Below are 14,238 nucleotides of genomic sequence, written 5' to 3' on the forward strand. Positions count from 1 at the left end.
GGTGCTTGCTGTGATATAGAGGTGAATGAGACAAAACTGTTTTTCTCAAAGATATCAGTCTCTTTTTTTTTTTGAGGGATAACATATGTAAAGTGCATAAAGTGGACTAACTTTACAGCTTCATGAATATTTGCATACATAATCATTTCCAGCACCCCAAAAGTTTCTTTCATGCCATTGCCAATCTGCATACTCCTCAAAACTCCTATTCTGATTTTTATCATCAGTACCCTATGTTAATAGCCTTTAAATTGGTAACTGGGCTTCTCTGAAAGAGAAGCGCGGGCTGGGATCAGTGGATTGAGCGCGGGCTGGGAACTAAAGTGTCCCAGGTTTGATTCCCAGCCAGGTTGCAGGCCATAACCCCCAGCAACCGCACATTGATGTTTCTCTTTCTCTCTCTCTCTCTCTCTCTCTCCCCCGCCTTCCCTCCCTAAAAATGGATGAATAAAATCTTTAAAAAAAAAAAAAAAAAAAGAAAGAAAGAAAGACTTGGAATTGGTGGCTCAGGCTGCCTAGTAGCACCAATAAATTGTTATATCATAAATTGATTTGTTGAGGAATTAAAGAAATTTCCATGGGATGTTTGAATAGCATGGAGAAATGAAAAGGACAGGAAATTTTTAGTCAGACATACGGGTTTTAATCTTTAGCTGTGCTACTTAGAAGTTGTGTGATATTTAACAAATCACAACTTCTGTGGGCCTATCTCTTCAGATACAAAATTGCAGATGATACCCAGACTACCTACCTCGGAAGGCTTGTTGTACTGAATAAAATAATGCATAAGAAACACTGTTAATTGTATAGTGCTAATCAAATATTGTTAATAACCTATTTGTATATGTCTTGTGGCCCTTATTAATCTCTAATCCAAGCACTCCTTCCAGTGGCAGAATGAGAAAAATCACCATGGATTAGGCTTCCATAGTAGGAATCCTGAAATAAGTTTCTCTTCAGAGTGGCCAGCTATTTCTCAGGTGTGAAGGGCCATCATTTGGCCTTATTCTTTCCAGAACCACTTCCTATTGTATAGCAAAGACAGGCCAGTTAATGACTTCCAGTTCTGAAATTCTGTGACTTCTAAATTTCTTAGCCGTTGATTATGAATCAATAGTAGTATGACTGTCTTCATAAAAACAGTCTCATCATACCTAATGAAGTTATCACTATAAGATTTCTTACCTATTTTGTTTTCAGAGGTTGAATATGAAAAGGACAAAATTAGGATTTTTTTATCACATGTAATAGAAAATTTATAAGCCCATCTGAGGTAAATGTATGAGTTGCCTGTATCCAGTTTTATGCCTTTGTTTATTTAAGACTGAGTTGAATTAATATTTTAACTGATATATCTTGGCAGAATTTCGTCAAAGAGCAGGTTTAACATCAGTGGATAAGATTGAATCTCAAAAGTAATCTTGTCATTCTTTAATGCAAACCAAAGTTTATACCTACCTCCAAAAGACTCCACCATGACTCTGTTACCCTCATTAATAAATAAAATACAGATAAAATTTATAGACAATTTTTTTCAATCTTAAATGTCTGTGGCTTCAGGAAAAAAAATACTGCCTACTAGTAATGATCTATTTAAAAGGAGTGGAATTTGTCATGCTCTAATGTTCTAACCACCTGCTTCTACAAGTTGGTGCTTCAACAAATCAAGTTTTTAGGGATATCAGCAGGTAAATAAAATACAAATTGGTAAAAGTATCAAATATTCATCTTGCCTATTTTCCTCCTTGAACTTTATTGTCAAACCATTATTACTTTGTATAAAATGTACTAAGAATCAGGTCAGGTTGGAGTCTCTGGGATCCGTTTGTGGAATTCCATCTCAGGAGACTTCACTGATGACACACTTGATTTTACTGGGTCATCAGCTGAGAATGTTGGTCACTGGCACACAGTTCAGGGAGCTTCAGGATGAAATGGCAAGGAAAGCACAATCAAGTCCTTGGGTGAGGGGCATTCTTAAATGCATGGTTCAGACGGGATGAACCCTTTACAAATTATTTGTTTTAAAAGACTCTTATGGAATAGCACTATTACTGTATTTTTTGGACTGTTATAGATATGTTTATATGCTTTTTAGTGACTAATGAATTTAGATGCACTGAAAACTTTTTTTAAAGTTCTCAGATAGTTTAATTATTTAATTGTTAAGGGTTGTATCAAAATGCAATTATTTTTAAAATGTCAGTTATTGTACAGAATATTGTCTCTGTAATATCTTTGTAAACAGTGATTTTTTTCTTGGTAATATAATAAATGGAAAAATTCTAAAACCCTTAATAAAATGTTGTTGCTATTTGACTTTAAAAATATCAAAGAGCCCTGGCTGGTGTGGCTCAGTGGACTGGGTGCCAGCCTGTGAACCAGGGGGTCACCAGTTCTATTCCCAGTTGGGGTGTAAGCCTAGGTTGCAGGCCAGGTCCCCAGTTGGGGGCACATGAGAGGCAGCCACACAGTGATGTTTCTCTCCCTCTCTGTCTCCCTCCCTTTCCCTTTCTCTAAAAAAATAAATAATTTAAAAATCATTTAAAATATCAAAGAGGTTTTCTTTGCATCTATAGCATCTTCACAGAAAAAGCTAGTTTTGGTTGCTTAGCAACACTAGGCATTTTAATAAAACACTATAACTGAATATACTTGAATATGTAACTGTCCTTTGAAATGACAGATAATTTTACAGAGTACTAAAATGCTTTTTTAAAAGGTTTTTATTTTCTGCCTTCCTGACTTATTTCCTGCCTGTTTCTCTTCCTTCCTGAATAACTGAGGACAAGTCATTCACTTATTCTGAGCAAGGTACAGGTAGGTATTACCACAGTGGGTGAAGGTACTGGCCCAATGTGGGATTACAGTGTGTGGAGCCCAAGGAGAACATGTGAGGGAGGTAGGGAGGAGTGTCTCTGTGATCTGAAATGAGGATGCAGTGATAGATTACTTATGAGGGGGAATGATCTATTAAGTTAATATAGTAGAGCTAATGGGAGCCAGATTTCTCACTCTCAGTGAAAGAAATGACAAATGTGGAAAGGGAGAGAACACTAGAGTAAGGTTGCAATTGGAAGTACTGGTGTAATTCATAGTTTCAATATATGTAAAGAAATCCATAGAGGTGCCCTGGGCAGAGTGGCTCAGTTGGTTGGGCATCATCCTGCAAAGCGAAAGGTCATTGGTTTGATTCCTAGTCAGGGCACATGCCTGGGCTGCAGGTTCAGTCCCCAGGTCAGTCTGTGTATGAGAGGCAACGGATTGCTGTTTCTCTCCCTTTCTCCCTCCCTTCCCCTCTCTCTAAAAATAAATAAATAATTTTAAAAAAATACATAGAGGTAAGTGCGCATGTGTGCGCGTGCCATGCGAGGGTTTGGGAGCAGCAGTGCCACACAGCAATGAGCATACCTAGTGCCCACATTTGGTCTCCAAATACCATTTTCCATTAAAAAGAACTAGTTCCTCATAGTGAAATAGCCCACTCTAGGGCTGGTGAAGATGAAACACAAGATGAGCCTGGAGTGTTCTTTTGTATTAGAAACAACTAAGAACATTTCTCCAAGAATAATGGGGTCATGTCAAAAGGATACAGAACTCAGTTTGATGAGGCAACCAAATCAGTACTTAGAAATCAAAATAAACATGAGTAGCAAATCATAACCAATCAAATAAAACAAAGCCATGAATCCACAAGAAGGAAAAGTTCTGCCTAATTGAGAACCTAGTTCTATGGAATGCCAACCAATAAATGTTAAAGGAATTAGAAAATCATTTGGAATTTGACAATCATGGTTAAAATCAATTCAGTTGAAAGTCATCAATGAATGCTAATACTAGTAAGTGAAAGTTGGATGGTTCTCTCTATATTTATTAATCAAAGGGGGGGGGGAGTAGAAGGGCTTGACAGACACTACTTGTATTAACTGATCAAAGCCCAATCATTGGTAAAAGCCCAAATTAAAATTGTGTGACACAATTATATAAAATTGTTATATAAAGATAATATTTATCTTATTTTTTATAAGATATATGAAGAAGATACCATCTCTTTTGTGTTATTCTTGCTAGAAAGGTACAACCTGAATCTATTAATGAAACACCAGGCAAACTCTAATTGAGGAACAAACTACAAAATAACTGGACTGAAATCATCAAAGTGTTTAAATAATGAAAATCAAGGGAAGATGAACTGTTCCAGATTGGTGGAGACTAAAAAGACAACTAAGTGCAAAGTGTAATCCCTTGACTATGTAATATCAGATTAGTTCCTGATCTTGATGATCACTGTGTTACACTGTGGTGAATGAAGTAGAACAATGATCTTGTCTGTAGGAATTACACAACTAATGTATTCGGGGTGATAGGCCATCACTGGCTCAATAGTTCAGGGGAGAAAGTTTCTTTTCACTTTCCTTGCAAAACTTCAAATTACTTCAAAATGAAAAAACATAAAAGTAGTATTTTTCATAATAAAGGCACCACTTAAGAAAAATTAACTCAGAAAACCTTGTATCAAAGTTCATTCTCTTATGTGGACTTAAAAATCAAAAATAAAGTTCCAAAAGAAAATATCTACCTAAGATGTTTTTCTCTTTGGAAATGGAAATTTAACTAATAACTTAATTCTACATAATTTGAAAATGCAACCAGTTATCTTGTTTAGGAATTTTTCATTTTCCCAACTTCTATTTATTTATTTTTACTTTTTCAGGTATTTAAGAGTTGGTATTTTTACTAAACCAAACCACAGACTATATTTGGGGCAGAAATGTTAAGCAGTACAAATGACCCTTTCTCTAAGTATTATTTAAAAGATTTAATTTAAAGCAATAAGAGATCACAAAACTAATTTTAAAATGTTTTTCTATAGGCAAAACAAACTATAATACTTTGATCACTTAATGTTATGAGTTCTGCGTAAACAAAGACCTACATTAATTTGTGGCTCATAATCCTATGAACATTTGGAACAAGTACTTACAACTAAAGTTTACTCTTTTCTTGAAATTTTGCATAACCACAGGGATAGACATGTAAGAAGTAGAAGTCTTCTAATTTAAGCTGGCTATGGAGGTTCTTAAATCTCTTTTGTAGCAAAATTTCCCCAGAAACCAAGAAACATGCACACAAAAGTTCTTACCTTTTTATCAAAAGTTAATTTTTATTATCTTTCTCATTTTATGGCATTGAAAATAGTGAAAAAAATGCTATTATTCACATAATGAAATTTCATGTCAAAACATTTTCCTGATTTCTGTAGTGAATAATACATCTTAGTATCTATGAATTGTGTTTAATGTAGAGAGGGAAACTGAGTAATCCAATACTATCCAAGTCACACATGTTGTAAAATAAGCTCAGACAGTTGGATCAGGCTGACAGAAATTACACTTAAGTGTGAAATTTTAATGAGACTCCTTTCTGAAAGTTTTCTCTTAATGACTCAGCCATTTTCTTCAGATTTTGCTTATTTAATGTTTTTCCTCTTCATAGTACCAATTGATGATTAACTTACAAATGTTAATCATATGAGATCATATGAAATACACTTGGGCTATTTGGGGTAAGCTCCTTGATTTGGCATCTAAATTCCAAAAGTCAATTCTCATGGTTACGTGCATGTAAATGACATCCTCAACTGCTGCCTTCATACACTATGTGTTCAATAGTAAGGCTTATTAGAAAGGACCTACAGACCAGGAAACTTTAAGTTCTAGTCTTAGATAGGAAAGCAACTAACAATTTTAGCTAAATCATTTAACTTCTGTTCTTTGGTTTTCATATTTATAAAGTGGTGATGATGATATCTTATCTACCCGATGAGGATGTTTGAGGTTAGATAATATATTGAAGCACTCTGGAATAATATCAGCTTACCTTCATTTGGCAATTTCAGTTTTTCAAAATCTTATCCCTGGCACTGAAGTTATTGAAGGCACTTGTGTCTCCTTATTTAAAAGCTTTTTAAAAGTCTCTTACCATGGTAAGCCTTGATTCCTAAGGTTTTACTTTCCTTCCCCAGGAAAGGTATTGACAATTTTAGATTGTCAAAATAGTAACTTGAAGTCATTAGCATTTGTGATAAATCACACCAAAAGTACCTCTACTGGTAATAGCTTGCTAGAAGCTTACTGGGAAAAACATTAATGGTGTCAGATTTGCATTTGATATCTTACTATAAGATACTGTGCTGCATAAATATAGGTATAGCTTATTAAATCATTTAAAAAATTTAGAACATGATTTTAAAGGTGGTATTTCTCTTGTGAAAGGAAGTTTTGCTGGAAGAAATTACAGCTTCTTAAGATTATCAGAGAATGCATCCTGTTTGTGTACCTCTCTAAATGAAAGAATTAAGATAGAGAATGGTTTCATTATTCATAGTTTTGGATCATGCAGGTTGGAGAGGGAACAAGAAAAATCGTTAAGACATCCTTAGAACAATGTAACATACAATATACACATACTGTATATGGATCCTGAGATGTCACAAGTTTAAAAAGAAATAGATCAATATGATCCAAATAGTTTCCAAGACACCGTTATAGTGTGTAAACAGCCGTTTTACAGTGTATGCTGAATGGACGTCCACATCGTGCCATGAAAACCCTACTCTGCTTCCAAATTTGAGAGCTAGTCATCCAGAGCAGGGGGCCAGTCAACGTCTACAGACTAGAGGGAAGAAAACAAGTCATTAAAACATATTGCTGTTCTAGGAAGCACTTGCTGATAATGCTGTATAAATTTAATACTCCTAATATTACTATAACAGAAGAAATCACATTTAAAGAAAAGAGCCAATGAATACAATTTAACATCCTAAACCCAATTCTAGGCCTTGGGATTCTTGGATCTGCAGTCTGTTGCTGAATTTATTAAGTATTTGGTTACTCAGCTGGTTAATAAATGTGCCTTTTGACTGATAAGAGACTAGAGCACACTTAAAATTTTTTAATTAGCAAAAGTAGCTAAGTTAAAAGTGAACATTCAGTTGGCAATACCAACTTTCCCTCTGAAATCTCAGCAACTTTTATTCTTCTGATCCTTTTCCTTTTCCCATATTTCTACTCGCCCTGGTCTAGTTCTTCTAAAACAAAACCAAATGAAATTACAGTACCAGACTATTTTGTGCCACATTCCAGGGGTTAGAAGTATTAAATTGCACCTCATCTTAACTACCCTGGAGGGCCTAATTTAGGAGAAAGTTTTTAAAAAATCTGCTGTACTGTGTTGTTTTTGGGATGTAAAGTTAAAAACTTGGATTTTTAGGTTGATCAGTGAGTCACCTCACATACCAGATTCAGAAAAATTTTATTACAAAAGCCCAAGTATTGCATGTGTACCTTTTACAAATCCCAAGAAAATATTTTCGTACTGTTTCAGAATATAGCCATATACCCAACACCCACATATAAGGTAATGGGTGGTTTCTCAAGCCTGAAAACTAAACCTTTCTGATCATGATCAGCATGTGTCACACACAGGGGAGGGCAAGCATGCTATAAGGTTGAAAAGGCTCTACAAGCGATTCTAATGGATAATCAGAGCTGAGAAACACTGGCCTGTGACTCTGACATTCCTAAACTGTTCTACAGAGTAAAGTAAAGAAGACAAGTACAACTGGGGTTTTCTTTAACAGAAAAGTATCTTCATCCAAATGATACTCTCTTTGAGGAGGCCACCTGCAACTCTGAAGACGCTATCACCAGCTGAGCTGAGTATGATCTAATCTGAAAGCTCTCAAGAGAACCGTCGGTGAGGTGATAATGCTCCAGTGATCTCTGGACTACCATAGCTGCTTTTACCCTAGGCAACTATACTCACTTCTCTTTATAACAGGTACAAGTTCCAAGTACAAAATGTCAGCCTCTCCCAAAATTGGAGGGGTGGGGGTGGGGAAGAACTCTATTCCTAATGGGAGCACAACTCAGGACTCAATACCTGCAGATACTCAAATGAGAAAACTACTTATGGAGAACTTCCGGAAAGATCCATTCTGTCCATTCCAGTTACTTACAAAGTTAACCTTGTTCCAATTCAGATTATGAAAGTGGAGAATTTGGACCACATTCTAGGGGTCCATAGAACTGCTTTCATTAATAACCACTGGCTCACCGCATTCCCTACCTATCTTGAACATACATTTCTGAGTAGGCTGCCTTAAATTCTTTGTAAGACAAAATTAGTATGGGAATGAAGTACAGAATCAAAGGACATAGGAAAGGCACTTACAACTTCATTTCCATGCTTGTTTTAAGGGTTTAGATCTTATGACATGTGTAAAGAACAATAAGTTAGCTACATATTTGCGAGAATCATAAATAAGACCTTGTTTTTTTTAAGATATAAAAATTCCAAGATAGACCCTCCCTGCATTATAATGCTATTATAAGATTCTCACCATTTTTGAACACCTCTTAAGGTGAGTAGTACTATTTGACTTAATGCCAAAGAAGCATACTTTTGAATTCAAGGTACAAACGGGCATTTCCACAATAAAATGGTTTACCTCAACATCCAGCTCAAGAATGTCTGCAGTCACATCCATCAGAGAGCCAATGTTTGGCTTGGTTCTCCCGAAGTCTCCATGTACAAATTCTTTAATGTAACTGGAGTTTGTTTAAGGAAAAATAACATAGCCATGCAGTACCAATTGTTTGGTGAGATTTGATAGGTGAAAGAGAAATAACAAAAGTAGAAATGTTACAAAAGAGAGGTTATTTCTGAGCTGTGACTTGTGACATACGTCTTAGAAAATAAGCTACAGCAAGCTGGTTTTTACCAGCCTGGCAGCCAACACCAGGATCCAGGACTTGTGTTGACATTACATCAAACTTACCAAGAATCATCATTTTCTTTTTTCTTTAGCTCACCTCCAAGTGCCAAGGATTGGGTATGGATTTTCAAAATAAACTGTAGAGAAATGCTATATTTACTGGGTTGGTCAAAAAGTTCATTTGGTTTTTTCCATAAGATGGCTCTTAGTAGCGCTTACTTGTTTTTAACTTGATTGTGACAGCTGACATATCAGCATGCATTTAAAAAAAAATTGGTGAATTTTTGTGCAACCATTTTAATTTTGAACGTGAAAGAAGATCCGCAACATTTTTGGCATTATTATGCTTTATTATTTCAAGAAAGGTAAAAATTTGACTGAAACACACACAAAAAGATTTTTGCAGTGTATGGAAATGGTACTGTGACTGATCGAACGTGTCAAAAATGGTTTGCGAAGTTTTGTGCTGGAGATTTCTCTCTGAGTGATGTTCCACAGGTCGGTAGACCAGTTAAAGTTGATAGCGATCCAAGTTGAGAACAATCAATGTTCTACCACACAAGAGATAGTTGTCATACTCAATATATAAATCAATAAAGTTACTGGTGAAAATGAAAAATGTGTCTTTTATTTATGGGAAAAAAACTAAACAGACTTTTTGGCCAACCTAATGCATATATTATAAATATATATTATGTAATATATATTTTTTAATCTCAGCTATTTTTTCTTTGCCACAACTTCTATTTTGACATCTTTCTAGTCCTGTTTTTCAATAATAGCAGCCAGTATCTGCCAGGTGATAGGTTTTCAGTCCTACTTAGTGACCTCAGTGATGGCTTTCCTTGTAACATGACCCAGTGACACATGGCAATAGGATGAGAGGGACAATAAGACAATTTCGTCTGAAGAAGGCCCTTCAGAAGGATTATTAGAGAACCTAAGTTCTAGTTGTTCGGCAAACATGGTTAGCAAAAGGATTAAGTAAATTCTCTCTCCTTTTCAAAGGGGCAACCTCGTGTTTTGCTCATAGGTCTTCAAATTTTGAAGTCAACGACTAATCCTGGAATCACTTATCAAAAAGATTATGTGAACATTCCTTACACAGGACTCTACTACAGCCTGGACAATCTTTATCTGAAAGGTGTTTTTGCCAACATTCAGTAAAAGTTCATTCACCATTATGTTGTGGTCTGTTAACCAGCATTTAGTATAAAAATGTAATACAGCCCTGGTTGGTGTGGCTCAGTAGATTGAGCAACCAGCCTGTGAACCAAAAGGTCGCTGGTTCAATTCCCAGTCAGAGCACATGCCAGGGCTGTGGGCTAGGGGCATGTAAAAAGCAACCAACTGATATTTTTCTTGCACATCAATGTTTCTCCCCCTCTCTTCCCTCTCTTCCACTCTCTCTGAAAATAAATAAAATCTAGAAAAAAAATTAATATAACTTGAATAGGAAAAATGTTCTCAGATGATGAATTAAAAAATACCATAATATTCTGATATATCCTTACTTTCTGAAAGTTTATTCACTCTATTTTCACCAAATGTTTTGATTCAAGCATAAGACATGTAATTATCTAGTAACTGTCTTCTTTACTAAACTCATAATTACTTAACAACAACTATCATTCTTTCTTTCTCACTTTCTTTAGATAATGCTACTTCTGAGTGGCAATGATGAGGGGAGATGATGGAAAAGCCCCCCAAAAACCAACTATAAGGTCCAGAATAGTTGTTAATCATACCAAGAGGGATGAGTGTAAGTGAAATGAACTAGTTCAGTGTACTGAGCAATACATGTGAAAAATTCACATACTTCTGTGTATAACCACATAGTATCTAAAGCTTTCCCCAACAGTCTCTCTTGACTAATGCCTTAAGTTATATGTATTGTATACATGGCTGGTTGTAAAAATATTTTAATGAGATTGAAAAGATAATAGCTTCTCCAATAGCCTCTCATTTAGCTTCTCCAAAATACCACTGCATTTCTCGCTAGTATACCAGAACTAAAGCTGGGATAAGGTAAAAAGAATTTTTTTTAAAAATCTGTAATTTCTTTGAAATCCCATCCACATTCAATCTATAATAGGCAGATTGCTTCAAATAACAAAGATACAAAGACCTGTACACTGCAGCCTAAGTAAACCATCCCTTATTCCAAGTGGTAAAAATTTAGGAGATTTTAGAAGTTACCTATACCTGTTTTCAAGGGGTGGGGGGAATCCTGGTCACTCCTGGGGTGGGACAATGGCGACAGAGAGGTGAGGAGGTTGGTGGGGAAGGGGAGGCAGACTAATTACATATGGTGAGAATGCTCTCTAATGATTAAAACTTGGCATGTTTTCCCCTTATATCCATAAGTATATCATTAGTTTTATACTAGTTAGAAGCCATTTTATCACTTCATGCTATTGGTTCACAAAAAATATGAAACCAAGAAACAAATAAAAATTAGAGGCAACTTTAAAAAGCAAGATGAAGCTAAGATGACAACAGCTCTCTAAGACGATAGCTCTAATATTTTTTAACCAGCAACTGAGACTTGATATAAAACCGTGCAAGGCAGAGTGAGTAGGTTATCAACAAGTGATCAGCCTTGGCCTATTTTCTCAGTATGGACCAGGGGCCAAAAAAGATCATTATGTAAAAGTAGGGCCACTCCTACCTGCTATCAGTGTTTAATTATCTGGGGCAAATGCTCAGAAAAGTTGAAAGGACCCAACTGTGGTAATGAATATGTGATTGGTAAAATGTAAACAGACAGTTCTGGTCAGGTTGCCCAGTTGGTTGCAGCGTCATCTGTGTACCAAAAGGTTGCAGGTTCAATTCCCAGTCAGGCCACATACGGGAAGCAACTGATAGATGTTTTTCACACCAATGTTTCTCTCCTTTCCTCTCTAAAATCAAGAAAAACAACAACAAAATATCTTCAAGTGAGGATTTTTAAAAACTGTGTAAAGACAGCAAATGAATCAATCAAAAGTGTCTCCTGAGTACTTACCATGGATTCGGCATTGTATAAGACACTAAATATTTTAAAGATCACATTGAACTGACTGCTGCCTCATGGTTTAAAATGTCATTTTGAAAAATACAAATTTAATGGGGAAAAAACCACTCAAGCCCCTCCCCACAAATATTCTCCAACTTAATCCTTTCCCTACTACCTTCCTAGATCAAGTTGAACCTATTTTTTTTAGGGCAGCATGAACTCCTCCAAAAGGGTTCTGGTTGGATTCCTGCTGTGTGGAAGCTGAAAGGATACGTTCCAGCCTGCGTCTTCAGGTAGAGGCGGAAATGGTGCTCATCCACATAGCGTGTCTCCATGGAGTGAATGATACGAGCTCGTACAGCCAGGGGCCGCCGGTGAAGGACCCGGAGAGGTGTTTTCTGGTCGATCTTTAAGTCCTAGAGGAGGATACGACACACAACTAGAAAGTCAACTTTGCTGCCCACTGCAAAGCTTGTCTTGGCACCTCCTCTGTCAGCCGTGGCTCACCACAGATGTTTTCTTCCAAGAACCTGACCCTCTGTCGCTGTCAGTGTAGAAACTAGTACCCTAAGGTTCACACTCTGTGGGGCTTCTCATAACCTAGCCCATAATTACTTACTTTCTGGGCCCCAGCACACACCATTAAAAAAGGCTTTGAGGGAAATGTTCTCCAAAGTCTCCTTTGCTCTAATATTTAACAAATTGATTAGGACCCTGGAGTGCTATCCCCCTCTTTGCTTTCACAGCTCTTCTAAAAGACGTGTTCTTACCAGGCTTTTTTTTTTCTAACCCAACGAAATAACCTAGTAGTGGGGATTTCGGGCAGCAGTCAGTGGGGCATCAGCGGCATCACCTGTGTGTGCAGGCAGTGCGCATGTTTTAGAGAGAACCATATACCTACTCACAGGGTTATTTTCTGGTTACATGAAAAGATGTATCTGGAAAATTAGCAGTTGCATCATAGCTTTAAGGTAGTATTTTCATATAATAATTACAAGTAAGCATGTGCAATAAACCAGGACTTTTCAATATTTGTTATCCCCATTCAAGTTACTTGAGAATAATAATACTGCATGTCTTTTTATAATTCAGAGTTTTTTAGGGGCACGGGTTTGTTTTTCTCACAATCAGAGATTTCCTTTTATGTCATAAGATATAAATTAAGAAATAGAGGTTAGTGTTGTAAAAGGCAAACTAATTTCAAGTTTTAAAAATAGATACTGGGTATAACCAGAAATGTATGTTCCTAAGAACTTTAAATGCTCTGCAATTCTTGTTGGAACAACTCCTTTCTAATTTACATGATCAGTGAGCGCCTGAAGCCGTATTAAAGATTTTTGTCTGGCCTTCCCTCTACCAAGTTCTCTACCGAGAGAGAAAGAACAAGTTCTGACAACAACGCACTTGAAATGCTGTGACTACTTTTTATCAGAGCGGTGAGTCAACGGCCCCTCCTAACTCACAGGGGGTTTTTGCTATTCTAATTTTTATTTTTTCCAATTACAGCTGACACTGAATATTATGTTAGTGTCAGGTGTACGGCATAGTGTTCAAACATTTATACAACTTATGAACTGACCCCCCCAATAAGTCTACTACCCACTTGGCACCACACATAGTTATTACAATGTTACTGACCATATTCCCCACGCTGTAGTTCACATCCCCGTGACTAACTCATGGGCTTTATGATTCCATGAGTCCTCAATTTTAATAGCACTTTGTTCTGATGAGATTAACTCTTTCATAAGGTTTTCTCTGGCCAATAAGAGCAAAAGAAGGACAAGGCTGAACTTTTAAGGAACCTGTAGAGATAAGGCCTCTGCTTCCGACTACAGAAACAGCTGGCCTTTAAATGGGTGGCTGCCCAAGGAGTGCCCCTCTCCCGTTTCCTTTACGTCCAGTCACTCCCACAACTTCGGCCCATGAGCCAGTCGAAGGAAGCACTAACTGAGCTGGCAGACCCACCACTGCTTCTAAATAACACTCAGGGCAGCACACTCGCGTGTGTCTTTTTTGGTCTGATTGATTTTAGCAGGCAAAAAGAAACCAATTCATCTACTCTGACATTGTACTCTGACGTTCCCATACTGCTGGATTTTCAGAAACACATATAAACACACATGGATGATTGTTTTCCCCTTGGAAGTAGGTTGTCCTTAAAAGAGAGGAGATGAGTAATAAATTTGAAGTGACTTCAAAGAATGGGGACATATAATATATATTATATATATTTATATACTTATATATAAGTATAAGTATATAAGTAATATATACTTATATATAAATATATATATATATATTTTACCAATGGGAATATTTGAAAACTATTTTAACCTTTATACTTAAAAAAAATTATCAGGGACTTCCAGCAAGATGGAGGAATAGGTGGATGCACCGTACCTCCTCGTACAACCAAGATTAGAAAACCAAAAATTTACAACAATAATTTACTATCAGA

General features: G+C 36.5%; 1 protein-coding gene across 8 annotated transcripts in view; it reads right to left on the bottom strand.

Moving 5' to 3' along the window:
• Positions 1–5,480: 5,480 nt before the first annotated feature.
• PUS10 (pseudouridine synthase 10) overlaps positions 5,481–14,238 on the bottom strand; it is a 68,869-nt gene continuing 60,111 nt past the window's right edge. For 6 of the 8 annotated variants that reach the window (XM_036028014.1, XM_036028010.1, XM_036028012.1 and 3 more), the window contains exons 16-17: positions 12,051–12,193; positions 6,699–8,612 (exon numbers count right to left, since the gene is read on the bottom strand). In XM_036028014.1, the coding sequence (XP_035883907.1) occupies positions 8,390–8,612; positions 12,051–12,193 (366 nt within the window). In that variant the 3' untranslated portion in view covers positions 6,699–8,389. Of the gene's footprint in view, positions 6,676–6,698; positions 8,613–12,050; positions 12,194–14,238 lie in introns of those variants that run through there. The other 2 variants (XM_036028017.1, XM_028516322.2) reach the window with 1 other exon arrangement.

Source organism: Phyllostomus discolor, chromosome 6 (assembly GCF_004126475.2).
Source record: "Phyllostomus discolor isolate MPI-MPIP mPhyDis1 chromosome 6, mPhyDis1.pri.v3, whole genome shotgun sequence".
NCBI classification, from domain to species: Eukaryota; Metazoa; Chordata; class Mammalia; order Chiroptera; family Phyllostomidae; genus Phyllostomus; species Phyllostomus discolor.